The 20,948-nt window shown below is 32.7% G+C and overlaps 1 protein-coding gene across 2 annotated transcripts in view; it reads left to right on the plus strand.

The window, feature by feature from the left end:
• Positions 1-20,464, plus strand: part of LOC140438947 (trypsin-3-like) — a 97,669-nt gene extending 77,205 nt beyond the window's left edge. For both annotated transcript variants that reach the window (XM_072528582.1, XM_072528586.1), the window contains exons 5-6: positions 5,749-5,868; positions 20,277-20,464. In XM_072528582.1, coding sequence (XP_072384683.1) covers positions 5,749-5,868; positions 20,277-20,426 — 270 coding nt within the window. In that variant the 3' untranslated portion in view covers positions 20,427-20,464. The remainder of the gene's footprint in view (positions 1-5,748; positions 5,869-20,276) is intronic.
• The last annotated feature ends 484 nt before the right edge of the window (positions 20,465-20,948 follow it).

The raw sequence follows: 20,948 nt of genomic DNA on the forward strand, positions 1-20,948 counted from the left end.
GTCCAAATAAAAATAAAATGCGGTTTGATATAAACAAAACCACTGATACTTGTGAAGCTCAAGCAGGTCCATCAGGTATTGGTAATGGGGTAAATATCAATCCACTGACAACCGAGCCGCTTAGAGATGTCACCAATATGTCCGAAGATGAGTTACTACCAGAAAATAATGAGATTGGAAATGATCCAATGGTTGATAGAGGCGATTTTGTGATTGATCAACCAATTAGTAGCCCAGTTCCAACAGAATGGACAAATCCTGTTAGTAATCACCAACAATTCGATTTTACTGAGACATGGGGACTCAACCCAATTTATGCAGCAGCTATTTCTTTAGAACAAGTTTCACCGTCAACCTGTTTTTACGCATTTCTTGATAATGAAATAGTGGATATGATAGTCAATCAAACCAATTTATATGCAATACAGCAAGTGTTAGGAAATGATGTTTTACTGAATTCGAGGTTACACGCCTGGCAACCAACGAATAAAAAGGAGATGTATTAGTTCATCGGTCTTCTGGGTTACATGGGATTAGTTCAAATGCCTTCAGTATCACATTACTGAAGCAGAAAACCCTTATTTCGTAATGATATTGCTTCAACTGCTATGAGTCGAAATCGCTTTGAGCTGTTGCTCAGAATGTGGCACTTTTCAAATAATGAAGAACGCGAAGAGTCAGATAGACTGCACAAAATTCAACCACTTGTCGACCTACTCTTAAGAAAATATCTAGACACATATACTCCAGGAGAAGTATTTTGTATCGATGACAGTATTGTTCCCTTTCAAGGAAGATTAGTGATGAAGCAATACATGCCTCAAAAAACTCATAAATATGGTGTTAAAGTATTTAAGTTATGCTGTGGTAAAGGTTATACTTGGAATTTACAAATTTATGCTGGCAAAGAAAGAGACAGAGGAGCTTCAGTTCCTACCAAAGTCGTGATGAATTTGTCAAGAAACCTCCTGAATGCAGGTCGAACTGCCATTACTGATAATTATTACACCAGCCTTGAATTGGCTAATCGTCTACTAGACAACCGTACACATTTGATTGGAACTTTGAGATCAAATCGTAGAGGTAACCCAAAGGAGGTTTTGGATAAGACATTGAAGAAGGGCGAAACATTTTGCAAAGAAAATTCAAGAGATGTATGTGTGATAAAGTGGCATGATAAACGCGATGTTCTTATTTTGTCTACTAAGCACACTGATAGTTGCCAACTTATTGAACGCCATTCAGGACCCATAAGAAAACCGGATGCTATAATTGATTACAACGCTGAATAATCATCAATCGATTTGTCAGACCAGATGTCCAGAACTTCTGCTAGGTACAACTATTGTAAACGCTTATATAGTATTCAAGACACCTTCTAATTCAAACATGACGATTACTAAATTCAGAAAAGAAATTGTATCTGACTTAGTCAAAGGTGGGGCCGTTTATGATCAAGTCGAACAAGCTGAAGATGAACCACTGCCACCAGCAACTACAAGAAAGACTTTACGAAATCATACATTGCTAAAAAAAGATGGAATTGCTACTTCTGTAAGGAAATACTGCAGAGGTTGCTACAAGAAAAAAACTACAGGAGAAATATCTAAAAACAAAGTAAAAAAAGTTACTACATATTGAACAGACTGCCAGGGGTATCCTCATTTTTGTCTGCCTTGTTTTAATTTCAAACATTTAAAAACGTAATGACTTTTAAAACCATGTTATTTTTCAATTATTTCAATAAAAACTTACTTATTTCTATCTAAAATCATTGATTTTTTACTTATAATGTACAATTTTTTGTGGTATACACATATATGTAAGTAATATAAAGCATAGCGCATATGTAAGTAAATATATTTACTCACATATCCATACAGGCCAGGCGGTCATGTTGCCTATGCATTTTTAACGAAATCGGCGGTCATATACCCTTTACAGACACTTTTGTTAAACAATGCAGGGCGGACAATATGACCGCCATGGCGTGAGTTACTAGTACTATGAGCGGGCATAATGACCGCTCTGGCAGTCAACCTGTTAAATTATTAAATATAATAAAAAAAGGCTACTATTAAAAATTTAAGAATAATCTTTTAGCATTGACTATTTTACGGTAAGAGTAGATAATTGGCAATTGTATAAAATTACCAAAATCGACGGTAAATGTATGAAATTATTTTCAATTATCTACTTTAAGGACCAGCGATAAAAGTATAAAATGATCAAATAAAAACAATAAATTTTAACAGCTATTCAAAAAGTGTGATTTTTATTGAAACGAATTAAAAACAAGAGACGTTTTGTTTAACCTGAATTAAGTTTTTTTGCCTGAATTAATACTACTGCTTTGCTTATTTACTATTTGTTGTGACATAGCAAACTCTTATAGCACTTTGAATTACACAACTTTCCATTTTTTTTTATTAAGACTTATCTGTTTTACATTTTTATTTCTGCAAGCACATCGCTGATAGCCTTCCCCACCTGACAAAGACGTTTTTTAACATACTCACGCAATGAAATATTTAGTTTTGGATCCAGGTCTAGAGAAATTACTGATTCTCTGCAGATGGTAAATTGATTTCTGCTATACAACTGTGAAAGTACATTTCCTTAGTACCCAATTCGTATAAATAATTTTGAACACTCATAATAACAGCCAAAACATTCTATAGATAAATTCACATTCAGATGGCAGCGTTCCAGAGATAGGCCTGTACTTTCTATATGCCAGAAATAACTACATTGTTGTCAGTTTTTAATCGTACCTACAATCGTACGTTATGGGCCGGCTCCTATAAAAGAATTATAATTTCGGAAATATTTATGAATGTGAAACGGAAAAATACTACATTTTTTTAATTATATAATTTTTCTGTTGGTATTTTAAAAATAGAAAGTTATATTTCTAGTGAAAATTATTCATCGCACCCTCTTTAATATTGGTCTGATATCATTTTATTGTAAAGTGACTAGAAAAAAGTTAGGCAGAAAAAAAAATAGTTCAAAAATTTTTAGTTATTTTTGTGAATACTTAACTTTCTTATTTTTCATTATAAAAATAAATTTGTGGATAAATTAATTTGCTATAAATAATGTTTTATACAATTTTCTGCAGGGTTACTAGTTTACGAGATATAGCGCGAAAACTCTTTGCACACATTTTTCCAAGATGTCGAGTATTCAAGAACCCGGCCAACATCGGAGCGCTGTTAAATACAGAAAAAACCCTCTATCATATTGCTCTAGTCTCATTTTATTATAAACTTACCAGAAAAAAGTTATAAGGCCCAAAATTTTTAGTTATTTTTGTCCATAACTTTTTTATTTTCGATTTTACAATTTAAAGTAATAGAAATAAAATTCTGCCAGTGTTCCTTTTTTTATCTAACTAGGCAGAGTGTCTCAAAACAAATGGAACACGATTTCTACTTAACACAAAAATAAATATGGATAACAATCAGAGGACAAAGAAAAGAGATGAACGAACTAATAAAAACGAAACACATTTAGAAGGAAACATGGTTAGACTACTTTCGATCCCTATTTGCTAAAACCGACGATAATGAACCACCAAAATCAGAGCTGACGACAAACGACGAAATAAATATTGAGGAGGAAGAGGTAAAGGAAGCATTAAGGAAATTAAAAAATAGAAAATCACTAGGAGAGGACAGAATACCGAACGAACTCCTTAAGTACGGAGGACCAGATATGACCAAACAACTATTAAAACTAATCCAAAAAATAATAGAACAAAACAGAATTCCTTAAGAATGGAGAACAAGCATCCTAATACTAATCTCTATTCAAAAAGGGAGACAAATGGGACCCGGAAAATTACAGAGAAATTAATTTAGTTAACACAACACTAAAATTAACAATCAAAGTGATAACAAATAAATTGAATAAAATTATAACACTAGCAGAAGAACAACAAGGTTTTACGTCGGGAAGATCATGCTCCGACGCTATATTTATATTAAGGCAAGTGCAAGAGAAATCATTAGAATACAACAAACAGGCATAACTATATTTCGTGGACCTTACAAAGGCATTTGACTGGGTCAAATTAAAAGACGTTATCTACTTACTGTATGCAAGAGAGATACCTCTAGGGCTAATCAAAACCACCAAAACAGCACAATAAAAGTAAAAGTAGAAGAAGAACTAACCGACCCTATTGAAGCTGGCAATGGGATAAGACAGGGAGATTCCCCATGTTTACAACAGCAAATTTACTAAGATGTAAATTTGAGCTAGAAGTTTAGATACTAAAACAAGTGATGGAGTTTAATAAATATCTAGGCATCACATTATCTAGCTACGGAAAGCTCGAAATAGAAGTGGAAGATCAAGTGAATAAAGCAAAAATAGCCGCAGGCTGCTTGAATGAAACAATATGGAGAAATGAAAATATCGGGAACGAAACAAAAGGCAGAATTTACAAAATCATCAGACCAATAATTACATACGCGGCAGAAATAAGACCTGACGCACAAAGGATAAAAAAGATGTTAAAAATAGCAGAGATGAAAACACTTGATGAATAGACAAATTGATGATAAGACTCTATAGGACAGAGCTAGAAGTACAGATATACGACGTAGATGCAAGGTAGAGAACATCAAGAACTGGGTAAGAAATAGAAGAGTAGAATGAAAGGATCATATAAGCCGAATGATAACAAATAAAGTAGTAAAGACGGCAAGAGACGGTTCCCCAACAGGAAGATGATCAGTAGGAAGACCACGAAAAGGATGAAACGACAGCTTACTGGAGGCAGATTGAAGAACAGACAGAGACATGTCTATATAAAAAGAAGAAGGAGAAGAAATATAATTATAGACAATTTAATTTGCTACAAATAATGTCTGATACAATTATAGGGCTGCCCACTTTTTCTAAGTAGGCGGCCGGAGGACAAGTGTGGCGACTCCACAAACTTGAATAAACTTAATCTTATAATTATCATCCAAACACATCAAAAAAAGAAAATTAAGTCCTCTAAGAAGTGCATAATAATGAATAAAACGTGTACCATTTTAATGGACTACTTGTCTTTCAGTGGACAGAAGTGTTTTTGCGAAGAAAAAAGATGTTAAAACATATGCGATGTTTTGATGGCTGCTGGACAGATAAAAAATTTAGGACTTGGTTTTCTTTTAGTTTTAACTTACCGACTTCGATATCACTGTATTTCCTGTCATATGGAAGGAATTTAAAAAATATTTATTTCTAAATTCATATACTAAAGACGTGTTTGTAAATATTTGATCCAGTGTCGATCTTCCCCGTAGGAAGCCCGTCTGATACTATTGTAACTAACTGTTACTTCAAAACATTCTACTGAAAAATTGGCCATGTATACTGTAATAAATTAAATACTGTCACTCTATAAGTACTTTCACACCTATACATAATATTAGATAATGTTACTAGAAAATATACTTTTACAAAATAGCTCTTTATTGACCATATCATTTCATTAAAGTTAGTGGTTTGCTAAACTGAGAACTTCCTACATTTAAAATAAAAATCCACACCGTACTTCAATTACAATTTTGATAACCTTATAGATTAGACGACATTGCCAAAAAATATCGTATTATAAATTTAATATCATTAGGTGTAAGGTAAAGTTAGCTACATCGCCAACCTTGTAGACGTATGAATATAAGAGCCTGAACCTACTCGAGTTATGAGTTTTTGAGACAGCTTTATAGAATCAATCATTTTCAGCCAGATGGATCAACGTCGAAGGTGTTGAGAGAAACCAAACTTGCCGCTTCGAAAAACGCCCGATTATGTGGTAGTGACGACAAACTTTGCGCTGCAGATAAAAAATCAGGAGTTTGCGAGGTAAATTTGATACAACTATTGAATAAATAAAAAAGTTTGGTTTAAACTAAAATAATACTTATAACTTAACTTGCGGGCAAAAAATCGACTCAAAAGTAAAAGTCGTTATATTTTTAGACTACTCTGTTTGATCAGTGTATATCCACATATATGTAAAATTAATAGTAAAAAATTGTGAACAGACGTAATATTTATTGCAATGACACAAATATTTATAAAGTTTGTAAGTGACGAACATAACAAAGGTAACTTAATATTTTTTGTAAGAAAACATGTTTTGAATTAAAGCCATTACGTAATGAATATAAAAGTATACCTATTAACATAAAAATCAAAATTAATAGTAAGTATTTCCTTATCTGAGTTGTATTATACTTTCCATGTGATTTGTTAAGGTCCTTACCAAGTTTCTGACTAATTCTTGAAAAATCGCTTTCACCCTTTATCTAATGCAGTTTTTAGCTCTGCCAGTATCGCTGATACTGGATTAGGAACCCAAACCCTGCGTTTCAGTTCATCCCATAGGTGCTGCATGGGATTAATATCCGGACTTAATGGAGGCCCGTCCATTGTTGGTATATCGTTGTTAACGAGGTCATCTCTCGTAATCCGCGCTGTGTGATATCGAGCATTACCATATTACCATAAAGCCGTCGTCTACATAGCCGACATAAGAAACAGTATAGTCTTGGAGAATATCCATAATGTAACGACCCGCTGTCAAACCCATTCCGAGACCAACACCGGGCATGAACACAAGCTCTGTTTTTCTAAAGGTATATAACTAAAGATATCCCACTCCAAAACATACACGAACCACCTCCATAGCTTACTGTTTCGACACTGCAGCACTATACAAATCGTTCTTCGGACTTTTGATAGACGCGTCGTCTTCAGTCATTATTATACAAGCACATTTAACTCTCATCGGAGAATAAAACCCCGCTCTATTGGCAAAGGTAAAAATTGAAGTGTTTTCGGGGAAATTGAAGTCGAGCTTGTTTCTGACGTGCGTTTAATTTGGGCCCATGTTAGCTCGTTTGGAAGTCAATGGCAGCCTTAAGTATTCTCCTAACTGTCCACTGAGTGACGGTGATATCTTGTACATTCCTCAAGGATTGTTGAAGTTCAACTCCTGTCGCGTAGCCATTCCGCAAGGTACTCAGGACAATGAATCAATCCTCCCTCTCTGTCGTTGTCGCCGACCCAAATCTGGTCATCGACTGTAGCTACTGGTCTCCTGGTATCGACAGTAAGCCCTAGAGACTGCAGACTGCGCCATAAGTAGGCGACCGGCGGCAGTCCTCTGACTATAGACTTCTCGTAACAATGCAATTACTTGATCGCCTTTACACTGGTGAAGTATATATCTGTAAAATATTCACTTACTGCACTTTGTAGTATACACATACGTTAACGTTTGAACAGCGACGGAGACGACCACCGACCAATTCATAGAGGTCTACATTGCGTAGAACATGCCCGTTACAATGATTGCTGCATTCCCTGTTCCATACAAAAATAGGCAAATTTTACAACACTGCCAATTTGCATAAAAATTATTTTTTGGAAGCTCTACAATAAACAATATTTTAAGTTATTTTAATTTATTAGTTATTAGTTTTTTTAAATTAAAGAAACACAACATAAAACTACTAAGCATAAACTATAATCTAACGAGTGAGTCGATTTTTTTGCTTCCAAGTGTATTTATGGAATTGTTTAAATTCATTGTTGGTAACTGCAGTTGTGTAAAGTTTGACTTTTTATACCAACTATGATTTTAAACGCTAGTTTTAACGATGAATAGCAATATACTGCCGTGTTAAGGTAAAAGGCAGTAAGTGAAATTTTTGTCAAAAATGAGATTTTAATGTAGTGTACCTAAGTAGTAATTGCTCTTGTTTTTACAAAGGGTTTGGCGCACATTGATAGTCAACTTACACCAGAAATAGCAATGGCAAACAGCAGTAACTAACAAAATATCTCTCAATGTGATGGTAACAGACAGTATCTAACGTAATAACTAATTACTGCTGTTTGCCTACACAGAGTCCTGGAACACAATTTTTAATGTGAATGTAAACGGCAGTAAAGTAGATACTGCTATTTACCTTCACATTTGTATTCCAAGTTTGTATTATAATGTCATGACATAAGGCAGTATCTTCTCAGATACTGCCATTTGCTTTAAACATCACCTGATTTAATATCCGTTAAAATAAACACATGGCATAACGCAGAAAGTTTAGTTTGCAGTTTCAGCCCGTACTTAGATTTGTTAAGTCTACCGTTTGGAGTGTATGTAAGGTGTTGTATTTTGTGGAGTGCACCAAAACTGTTTAAATAACATGTTTACTCACGGGGTAAATATTTAGTGTCCTTGGTAACACAAGCAGAAGTATCAGTTCAAGACGGTAGGTACTTATATGTTTTTAAAATTAACGCTTTTTTGGTATAAACGAGTAATATGTCTCCACCAGTTTTTGTTATAGTACCAATTTTTATTATATTTATAATTTTATTTTGTTGTTTAATAATGATATTGTATATTGTATTGTTTTTTTTTACTTTTGTCTAATATCTAGTTGTCTCTAATCCTTTGTGTGAATTGTATTTTATTTATTAGTCAGCTTTTTTTAACTCTTGATATTTGAGGATTTTTGAAGCAATTAATATTATTATTATTATTAAAATTAATAAACAAATTTAAACTAAATAAAAACATTGATTTGATTTTTTTTCGTGAAATACTGCGAATTTAATTATAAATATCTTTCAGATTTTAGACCTGTCAGCACTTAACTCATCAGTCTCGGCTATCGAAAAACAAAGCGACGAAGAAATTACTAGGACTACTGAAGCACAACTGCCCGTTTTTAAGACGTATGTGCCAGAAGTATCAGATCAAGAAGGTAAGTCATTGGTTTTTTAATAAATTCGGATTTAAATCTACATAACTTTCATATTTTAGACCTTTCAACACCTGGTACATCGGTTAACAAGGCGCAAGACAACAGAAAAATACTAGATGAAACTAGTGGATACTCCGACAATTCAATTGATGATCCAAATTATCTCCCTGAGATTGATAGTTCAGAAGACAATAATATTACTGAAGGTAATGAAACTGATAACATAGGTGATGAAGTTCGTACCCGAAAAAGGAAAAGGAAAAGAGTAAGAAGACATTCAGAAAGGAGAGAAAGAGATAAGAAAAGTCATCAGTTAAGCAGTCCATGCGTATGCAAGAAGAGATGTGTAGAAAAAATAAAAGAGGAACGAAGAGTAGCCATTTGGAATGAATTATATAAAATGGATTACAATGCAAGAAGAGCTTGGATACATGGTTGTATTATTCAAAAAGATAAAGCACGTGGAACAACTAAGGTGGAAGTAAGAAAAAGAAGTAAAACTTTAATCTACACGTTACCAGATGAAAACCCACATACACAGAGCATATGTAAAAAATTATTTTTAAGAACTCTTGGCTATAACGAAAAAAACGATGTTTATCACAACGATGTTATGCAATTCAAGATCGGAATCAATAACTCCAAATAAAGATAGACGGGGATTAGCAGCACCGTCTAACAAATGCAATCGTCAAATTTTGGTTCATCATATTTCATCGTTTCATCCATGTATAAATCACTACCGAAGAGAACATGCTCCTAATCGTTTGTATCTATCTAACGATATCACAATTCGAAGTATGCATGCTGATTACCTTCAGAAATATTCGGAAAATAAAGTTAGCTATTACACCTACCGGAAAGTGGTGTCCGACATGAACATTAGCTTTACAAAATTAGGAAATGAGGAGTGCGACTACTGTATGTTGCATGTTCTGCATGTAAAATCTCATAATGAGGCAATAGCCATAACAGGTGAAAATGTTGTTGAAATTGTGGAAGGTTCTAATGAAGATAAAAAAATACACGGAACAAATATTATTAATACAACAGCTAGTTCTAAACTAAGTCTCTTATCTCTTGAGTCTGCAAGCATTAAGTTTCAAGCATCTTGTACATCTTGCATAAAATGGCTACAGCACTCTGAAAAGGCTAAAAGAGGAAGAGTTGAATACAAACAGGATGTAGCACAGGAAAAAGTGGAAACTGAAATAGTAAAGACTGTAGACTTACAAAAAGTTATAATGCTACTAAGGATTCCTGGAAGCCAGAAGACATTTTTTACAAGACGACTTGTGTCTTTTCATCTAACCTTTGCATCAATGGCAGACAAGAAGAGTAGAAGCGTTAAAAAAAAACATATCGGTCATGTGGCATGAAGGAGTGGCTAGAAGAAAGGCAGAGGAAGTTGCATCTGCATATTGTAGAGCTTTAGTTGAAGAAAGAGACGACGTTAAAGTATTGTATTGGACAGACAATTGCTCAGCCCAAAATAAAAATTGGTGCTTATTTACCATGTTTGTCACAATGGTTAATACAAAAATGATTGCCACCTCTCAAATTACCCTAAAATATTTTGAGACAGGCCACACCTTCATGAGTGTGGATTCAGTTAATCACGGTGTGAAACAGAGTATGAAGATCACAAATGAAGGAAATATCTACGACTTTAACGATTTTATTAAGGCTGTAGAAAATTCAAATGGGAAAAAAATGAATGTAATTTGTTTGAAACACGAAGATGTTTTAAATTGGAAATCTGGAGATTCAAAAGCAAAATAAAAAAAAACGGATAGACCTTTGCTTTGCGATATATCTGTGGTACAGTTCAGATGAGGCAGCCGATTACTTTTTTATAAAAATAATATAAACGACGAAAATTTTAAGGAATATAATTTTCTTAAACAAAATTTCGAATAGTTTTTTCAATATTATGTAATTAATTATGATTTTTTTCTTTTCCATTAATGTGAATTACATTTTAATTTTAATTTGATTATACTACCGCTTTATTCTGCATTTTTGTTTTATTTTCAAAACCGATATTTACATAAAGCTGAAAATTCTATATTTTTACTGCTTAAGAAAATAACTTGATTATTATGGTAAACAGCAGTAACTGCTGAATTTTCAGCCAAAAACCAAGTAACACAATTGTTTTGTTTGTAAAAAAATAAAAGACATATTTTTTAATGTCTTTTAACGTTTTTCTGCTTAAAATTAAATAAATAATAAATTGTGTGGAAGAAAAAATCCTAAATTGCAAATAGCTCAAAAACCATTATTTTCGCACTTACTGCTTTTTACCTTATTACGGCAGTATAGACTATTGATTATATACTATAAAAGGAAACTACAACGTTAAAGCGGTTTTATTATTTTATATATACAATGGACCCCCAAATATAAAAAAACCGTGCTACCTTTAAAGTGGTGCATTTTTGAGAAAGGTGTGAATTTGTCCCTATGCACTAGGTGGATTTGGGTGAATTCTATGCAGTTTTTGTACATATACATTTACAGAAAAGTTGTTCAAATTTAAATTTCCTATCAAAATGTCATCTTTTAAAGTCAAACATAATTTTTATTAAAAAAAATTCAAAAAATAAAGCAAAGAAAACAGGAACACATGCAATTTTTTTGTCCCATAACTTTTTTCTACGGGGGTATAGGGTACCTATTGCGTTACAAGCATTGCTTTACACAAAAAACACTTTTATCCTTCCTTTTCAAAATGTCTGATAAAAGTATTTAGGATTTAAAATATCCCAGATACTATGTTTGAGACTTTGAAACTCACACCATTTTTTGGCCATTTTCCCTATTTTTGTTCTAACATTATTCTATAACTTTTTGCTACGCAGGTTTAGGTATAAGCAGTTGTACATTTAATTGAAAGAAAAATTAAATTACCTTTACAATGGTCTATAGTAGAGGGTAGTTCTTCAAAGTTTTTCACATTTAACAAGTTTTGCTATTTACGGCCAAATACAAAAGTTGTATGAGAAAGCTTCACTCTTCGTCTGTAAAACCAATTTTAATTTTTGTCGCCAAGGCACTGTGATCAAAAGCTATCGAATTTTTACAGTAGAGTTGATAAAATTTTATTTAAAAAATTGATTTCGCACTAGTATAACATTTAAAGTTGTCGGTCAATTCAAGCGTTGTTTCTGAGAAAACGGTTCATTCTACAGAAAAACTTCTAATAAACATTTTTATTCAACAATATCTCTGCTACATTTCTTGTTTAAAACTTTTTTTTGTAGGGCTTGCAGATTCTTGGTAAATCGGTGTTTTCCTTTCCCACCCTCAGGGGTAGAAGTGGCAAACATTTGTTTGTCTCCAAATTAACATTTTTAGCAAAATTCAGCTTGTTCCTATGATTTTTAGAGGTTCAGGGGCATTTTCGTCTCTGCCGACTGGAGTATTCTTACATTTTCTTGAACATTTAGGTATATACAAATCGTTGCAAGCATAAAAATTGGACACACCATACGTTGGTTACCGTTAGTGCTAGAATATTTTAAAATACACTATTTTAAAGTACAGAAAATAAGCTTTTTTATTTAGTATTGCATATACCTAAATGTACAAGAAAAAAGTTAGCATAAGAAATTTAAAAAATAGACGTAAAACTTAAAATTAGTCCTAGAACCTTCTACTATAGACCACTGTAAAGGTAATTTAATTAAATTTACCACTGCATGCACCTAAAACTGCGTAGCAAAAACTTATAGAATAATGTTTGCGAAAAAATATCCTGAATTCTTTTACCCGACGTTATTTTCAAGAGGAAGGATAAAAGTTTTTTTTCTGTAAAGTAATGCCTATACGTATACCCCTGTGGAAAAAAGTTATAGGACAAAAAAAAATTACTTGTGTCCTTTTTTTTCTGCTTTGTTTTTTAAATACGTTTTTGTCAAAAAAAACTCTGATTTCAAAGGTGACATTTCGATGCGAAATTTAATTTTGAACAACTTTTCTGTATGTGTGGATGTATGAAAACTGCATAAAATTAACTCAAATGCACCCTAGTGCATAAAAACAAATTCACTCCTTTCTCAAAAATGCACTCCTTTAAATGGTAGCACATAATAGTATTTTTTTTGAACATAATTAGTATCCAAATAAAAAAAATTTTGATCTTGATGATCAGAGTAAAATAAGTTTTTTATTTAAATTGAATTATTTAGTACTGTTAAATCTATGTTACCCTTCCTACTGGTAACTTTACTATTCTCTACTGCATCACCTTACCTTTCTTTGTGTAGATGATTTCTCCAAACAAACTATATCTAGATATTTTTAAAAACAGTTATTGAAAGTTTTGAGAAATTCTATAATTTATGGTTTAAAAGAAGTTTTATTTTTCAATATAATATACTCGTATGTCCTCTGTAGAAAGAAGTGGTATATAGAGAAGAAAGATGTCTTGGCTGCGAAATGTAATTTACGAGTAGTTTGATTTTAACTCCAATCAAATATTCCGTTCAGCTGCATTTAATATCAAAATAGCAATAGCCTAAGTTTGAAATGGAAACGGCACGTGAAGAAGAAGAATATGTCCTCTTGTAACATATTTTACAATGCGACAATGTAATAGAATTATTTTCTCCCCGTAGTATTCTTCTGGTAGTGGTACAAAAAGTAAATGAGGTCCTGTTATTTTCTTTTATTTTAATCTTTATAAGCACTTCTGCTTGTTCATTGGCGGATTAATACCTCTATGGAAAGTTGTTATTCCATCTTATGTGCGATTATGCGATACTTCTTCTACCGATGGTTGATTTATCTCTTACTATTTTGACCACACGGGTCTCCCACATTCTGTTTTGTAAGTCTTCCATTCTTTTTTTCTGTTGTATGTCCATTCGTTTAGACACTGTGTGTTACATTTTTTTCTAGTGTCTTCCCTCCTATTTTGTTTTCTCACTATATTTCCTGTAATTGTTCCAATAGTCTTTTTATGGTGGCTATATGGTGTCTTGTTTCAAAGTGGCTTTATAAATGTACGCTTTTATCTCAGTGTTAATAATAATGTCGGTTTTGCCATATGATATTATCAAGGCATCTTGTCAGTCTATTTTCTCTTTTACTTGATCACTACTTGTTTGTTGAGTTCTCTATAGCTCAACAGTGTAATTCCATGATAATTTTATTCCATTACTTGTTCAATACTAATGCCATCAATTTCTATTTTACATCTGATTAGTTCTTTGCAGATTACTATTGTCTTGGTTTTTTGAATTGATCCCTATTAATCTGATTTAAAGGTTCACATTAATATCTCTATTAATGAGAATTTTCTTTAATTTATAAAAGGCGGATCTATTTCTTTGCTCATATCTAAGTTATCGTTGCCTAATAACGCCTAAATAGGTGATACTGTGTTTCTATCACCCTGTTTATAAGTCATTGCAACTTTATTTCATTGAAAGCAATCAGTACCGTATCGTCTGCGTATCTGAGATCATTGACATTAATCCCGTTGATTTTAATGCCTTCATCTTCATCTAAGAGTTTTTTGCAAATAAATTCGGAGTAGATTTTAAAAAGAAGGGGCGACACTTTTGCCTCACTCCATGTCGTATTTCTGCTGCTTCCGTTATGTTTTAACCAATTCATTTGTTTACAAATTCATGCCAATAGAAATTTTTGAAAACATGGAGGTCTAAGCAATCAATGCCCACCTGTTTCAAGACACCGATTAGTTTGTAGTGGATAACCCGGTCAAAGGCATTTTCTATGTTAATAAAATACATACAGTGTGTCCATAAAGTATGGAATAAATTCGATGTTTCCAAAATGAAAAATCCTTTTTACGGCTTCCTTTATGTTTTAACCAATTCGTTTGTTTACAAATTCATGCCGATAGAAATTTTGTAAAACATGAAGGTCTAAGCAATCAATTCCAGCCTGTTTCAAGACACCGATTAGTTTGTCGTGGGTAGCCCGGTCAAAGGCATTTTCTATGTTAATAAAATACATACAGTGTGTCCATAAAGTATGGAATAAATTCGATGTTTCCAAAATGAAAAATCCTTTTTTTCCTTTTTAAAAACATCTAAAACACGTCGATTTTTAAATTCAATCGATTTAAGTGATACACATTAAGATGATGTCATCGGCTCTTTTTTAAATGTAACACCCTATATTTTATGAAATTTTTAGATAAATAAAAATTAGCTAATTCCAAAAATATAATACTCGGGGTCTAATGGATATAATTTGAAAGATATACGCTTAGAAAATAAATTATTTATTATCAATTGCAAAAAGTAGCCTACTACTAGTTTTTAGTGAAATGTAATTATTTTTAGTAACGTTCAATAACAATTAAGTAGTACAATAATTGTATTAATTCGTGAATGTTTTGTATTATTGCTTAGAATTAATTTGAAGTAGAAATGAATTTGAGTGTCAAGCAAAGAATTGAAATACTCATGATGATTGGGTATGGAGACAAATCGCGCACTCAGATGGAAGTGTGTAATTTATTTAATGATAAATATTCAGAAAGACCCATAACGAGGTCAACAGTAAGTAAGATTAAAAAGAAATTTAGAGAAACTGGTACGGTTGAATATGCACGCAAATCAGGTCATCCCTCTGTAAATTATGATACAAAATTAGATGTTCTACTTGCTTTTAAAGAAGATAGGCACACTTCTGCTCGTAAAGTTAGTCGTGATCTCGATGTTTGCAAAACAACGGTGCACAAAGTAATAAAACTTGAAAAATGGTACCCATTTAGATGCACACTTGTACAGGACTTAAAGGAGGATGATCCAGGTAAAAAAATACAATTTTGCGAAACAATGATGGATAACTGTCACCGAAACCCTCTCTTGGTTCAAAATATTATTTTTTCTGATGAGCCTAGGTACATTTTCATTAATTGGCTAGGTCAACCATCAGAATTGTAGATACTAGTTAAAAGAAAACCCCAACCGGATGCGGGAACATCATACACAATATCCGCAAGAGGTAAACGTATGGGCTGGCATTGTAAGAAATAGAATCATCGGACCCTACTTTTTCGAAGGTAATTTAAACGGGCCAGCATACCTTCAGTTTTTAAGAGGGTATCTCATACCTACTTTAGTTAAGATGAAAGTTTATGGTTGCAACAGGATGGTGCGCCTCCGCATTATGCTGCAGATGTTAGAAGGTACCTAAACGAAATTTTTCCGAACAGGTGGATTGAAAGTCTTGGACATATTGAATGGCCAGCAAGGTCGCCAGACCTTAATCCTTTGGATTATTTTATGTGGGGTCATTTGAAGAAGGTTGTTTATAAAACGAAACCTGCAAATATTGATGACTTAAAAACAAGAATTCGTGAAGAAAAAAACAATATTTCTTAAGAAACCATAAACAAGGTTCTACAAGAATTTGTACAACGTTTGGGTTACTGTCAAATACAACAAGGGCTATGTATTAATTACTGGATTACTTTTAAGTTATTAATTATAATTTATGTATAATTTATTAATATAAGAAATCAATAAAAATTAATTTTCTAAGCGCATATCTTTCAAATGATATCCGTTAGACCCTCAGTATTATACTTCTTTGGAATCAGCTCATTTTTATCGATCTAAAAATGTCATAAAACATAGGGTGTTACATTTAAAAAAAGAGCCTATGACGTCATCACTTCAATGTGTATCACCTTGTATAATGAAGTATTATTCTAAACTGTAGAACATTAAACTTAAAAATCGACATGATTTAGATTTTTTTTAAAAAGCTTTTCATTTAGGAAATATCGAATTTATTCCATACTTTACGGTCACACTGTATAACCGATTGTTCTATATCCCTACATATTTGAACCATGACCTACAAACTGAGTAAGATTACTCTGGTTTCAAGGTTTTTTCTGATACCAAACTGTGTTTCGCTTAGTTGTACTTCTATTCTGTTGTAGATTCTCAAGTGCATTATTCTTAACCCTAATAACCCTGACGTTCTATATGTAGGACGCTAATTTCAATCATTTTTGAACACGGCCCTGTTTAAATTTGATAACGCCGTCTATCACAAAATGTTACTCAAGGACAAATCGTCCCATTGTTGTTTAGTTTGTTCCTATCGCTTGAAACGTCTACTTGTGGTGCGGTTGTAAAAAACGTAAAATATGGCTGAGCATGGAATCAGATTTGCAAGGTAAGAAATGAATATTAAACTTTTAATAAAATATACTTTTTTATGATGTTATTTGTATATAAGTGTTCATTTTTCCAAATCGTGAAATAATTTTATCCAAAATGTTTGCCAGTTGGCTGCCAGGTGGTGATAAATTTGACCGTCCTACATGTAGGATGTCAGGATTATGTACTATTATGGCATGAAAATTATAATTTTGAGTAATTATTGTAATCATTGGATTTCTTTGTTTATTTTACTTAGTATTTAGCCCAAAAGAATTTGTTGATAGTGTTATGAACATACTGCTTTTATTGTTTCAGGGGTTTTTCTTTACATGAGGCCTTGGAGATGTTAGAAGAAGATGAATTTCCTCATTCTCAAGCTAATATAATTCTCTTACCTCCGGAAGATGCCGCTGAAACAGATGAGGATTCTGGTGATGAAGAAAACGTGTCTCCGGATAATTTGCCTTCAAATATGTTGAGAATAGTAGCTGAAATCCATGTACCTCGTTCGGTTGACTCAGACTCGGATGATGATATTCCATTATCAAATTCTGTTAAATCTGAGAAAGTTTTGAAAATTCCACGGCAATACCACTGGTCTGAAGTAGCAACCACCTCAGAGGAAGCAGAAATACTTGATTGGTCAAAGGATAATGATCTCAATATTGATATAGAAGATACTCCCATAGACTGGTTCATGAAGTTGTTCAATGAAGAAATTTTTGATTTACTGGTTGTCGAATCCAATAGATATGCAAGTATGAAAAATAAGAAAAATAAGCCTATATGTATCGAAGAAATCAAAGCATTCGTAGGAATTCTTATTCTTAGTGGTTATGCTCAATACCCAAGGAAGAAGATGTATTGGGAAAAGGATAGAGACGTCTGTAATTCCTTAGTTTCTGGGGCACTTGCTAGGGATAGGTTTGATTTTATAATGAGCGTTCTGCATATAGCCGATAATAATAATTTGGATCATTCTGATAAATTCAGTAAAGTTAGACCTCTCTTTAGGTTACTAAATCAAAATTTTTTAAAACATGCAGTTTTAGAAGAGAACCACAGTGTTGATGAAGTCATGGTTCCTTATTTCGGGCGTCACGGCTGTAAACAGTTTATAAAGGGTAAACCGATAAGATGGGGATATAAACTTTGGGTTGGATGTAACAAAAATGGGTACATAACGTGGTTTGAGCCATACCAGGGAGCATCAACACACGTATCGCCTAAATACAAGGATTTTGGTGTCGGTGTAGGTGTGGTACTCAGTTATCTTGACATTCTTAGATCAAAGTGGGAGCTGAAAAAATTTCATTTATTTTTTGATAACTTTTTTAGTACAATGCCTTTATTTGAAATGCTGACAGAAAAAAATATCAGAGGAACAGGAACCATAAGAAGTAACAGAATACCAAAAAATCCGCTGAAATCGGCAAAGGAGTTACAAAAAGACGAAAGAGGTTCGTACGATGCTAAGTTTGACGGTAATAAGAAATTGACAATTGTCAGCTGGCACGATAATAGTGTTGTATCGCTCTGCTCGAACGCAGTTGGTACGAATCCTATTCATCAAGTAAAGCGATATTCGCGACAAGAAAAAAAAACGATACTTGTTCCTCAACCATTTATGGTAAAATTATATAATCGAAATATGGGCGGCGTAGATCGATGCGATCAAAACGTAAGTTTATATAGAACTGGTATTAGAGGAAAAAAGTGGTACTTCTGTTTGTTTACTCACTGTATCGATTTGGCTATACAGAATGCTTGGCAACTACATCGAAGCAATCAGGGCACTTTGGATCAATTAGCTTTTCGACGACGCATTGCAACTTCACTTCTTCAGCTTTATACAAAAGCGACTTCATCTTCTTGTGGACGGCCAAGTCGAAGAGAAAATGCCGATTCTCGTTTCGATGGAATGCATCATTATGTGATTGATCAAGAAAAACAAACTAGATGTCGCTACTGCCATAAAAAAACAACTACAAGATGTCAAAAATGTGATGTTGGTATCCATGTACGCTGTTTTGTGAGTTACCACACAAATGGTAGTGCTTGATCCTGACGTCCTAGATGTAGGACGCTAATTTTTTTTGTGTACATTGCGATTTTTTGCAATATTATTACAGTAATGTATTCAAGTGTTCCAAATAAAACATATTAATAACAAAAAATTGCAGTTTTAATACTATTTCTTATGTCAGGATTATCTGGGTTAAGAGCGTAGGCGCAAAATTTCGGGCCAATGCTTTTTAAATACATTGTTTTTTTTTCGAATCCTGAGAAAACTAATAAATATTTTTTAAAAATTTAAACGCAGAATGAAAGAATACATTATTACCGAGGGCCGAAATAATGTTTATTCTAATAAGTTACAGGGGTGAAAATTTAGTGTGATTTTGAATTTCAAATATCTCATTTAAAAAAACTTTTTGTTTAGTCTAAGGGACTTTCGGCCCTCGGTAATAATGTGATCTTTTATTCTTCGTTTAAATGTTTTAAAAATATTTGTTAGTTTTCTCAGGATTTGAAAAAAATGAATGCATTGAAAAAAAAATTGCTTAAGCGATTGCTTTCCTATTCTTTGCTAGTTTTATATCTGTTTTTATTTCATCAAAATTTATGCTTGGACTAGTCGATACATCTTCGATTTAAATTTCTGATCTTTCGTCATCAAATAGTTCCTAAATATAGGTATATTTTAAAATCTATTTGTATCTTTAGGCATTTTCGCTTTATCGCAATAACCAGTCAACCATTCTTACTATCTATGTATGTGTGCAGAGGTTTGGCTTCGAATTATGTTCATTAGCCACAGATCTTATTAATGAAATATTACTGACTTAAAATTAGATGTATTGTAATATACCTATTTTTAAATAGTATGTACTTGTGCGTACAATTGTATGTTAGTGACTAACTTAAAATGTTTTAAGCTATTTATGCTAAATATTTATTTTTGTTTTCGTGAGAAAATCAATTATTAAAAGATCATACACTTATTTGTTGAATGTGTCAATTAAACATGAGATATTAACTGGACCCGCAATGTGTAGTTTATACAATTTGGATAAACCATTCTCACTAGTATTTAAAAATAGTACCACTAAATTGCAAAAGTGACTTTTTTATTCTTTTTCACAATTTTTGCCTATTTTTGTACATCGTGTACCAAATCCTTAGACACATCCTGATAGATAAGTTTGGTTTTTATGCAAACAATACCTTTGAATAATTGCAAACCTTTCTTAGTGCATATATTTGAATTACTAACGTAGTGCTATTCGATTTGATAGTATGTAATAATTAATACGATTTTTAACTATTTTAGGGCGATTCGGGAGGTCCTTTAGAACTAAATGGTACACTAGTTGGTATTGTGTCCTTTGGTGAACATGACTGTGTAAAAAGTGATGAGCCATCAGTCTATGTTAATGTCGCCTTCTTCCGTACATGGATAAAAAACGAAGCTGGTGTTTAATTTATAGGTCAAATTATTTCTCGTAATAAATGTACATAAACTAATAGTTATTTTCGTTAATATATACCACCCACAGATTGTTAATTTATCTCCAAACCTATATTAAAGTGGCAATAGAAAGACTGACAGAAGATAATATAAAGACATAAAATGGAATCAATTCAGAAAATGACTATTAATGAAATAGATTTTCCAGTGGATACCAATGTCAAATACTTGGGAATTATACTAGACAAAAAATTTACTTGAAAATTGCGGACAAATTTAGACAAAATGCAATAAAGTTTTAAATTTTCTGAAATCCATTATGTGAATTTGGTGGGAGCGGATGAAGTGGAAAAAGAAATATTACAACTAAAAGATGGCAAAGCTCCTGAACCTGACAATGCATATTATGCTAAACTCATAAAACTATTTAATATCGACGGTACTTGACGTCTAACAAAAATATTTAATAACACTTTAAGCGGAATAATACCAAGCACGTGGCTGAAGTTGACGTTTATTGCTTTACTAAAGAAA

This window comes from Diabrotica undecimpunctata, chromosome 1 (genome assembly GCF_040954645.1).
Source record: "Diabrotica undecimpunctata isolate CICGRU chromosome 1, icDiaUnde3, whole genome shotgun sequence".
NCBI classification, from domain to species: domain Eukaryota; kingdom Metazoa; phylum Arthropoda; class Insecta; order Coleoptera; family Chrysomelidae; genus Diabrotica; species Diabrotica undecimpunctata.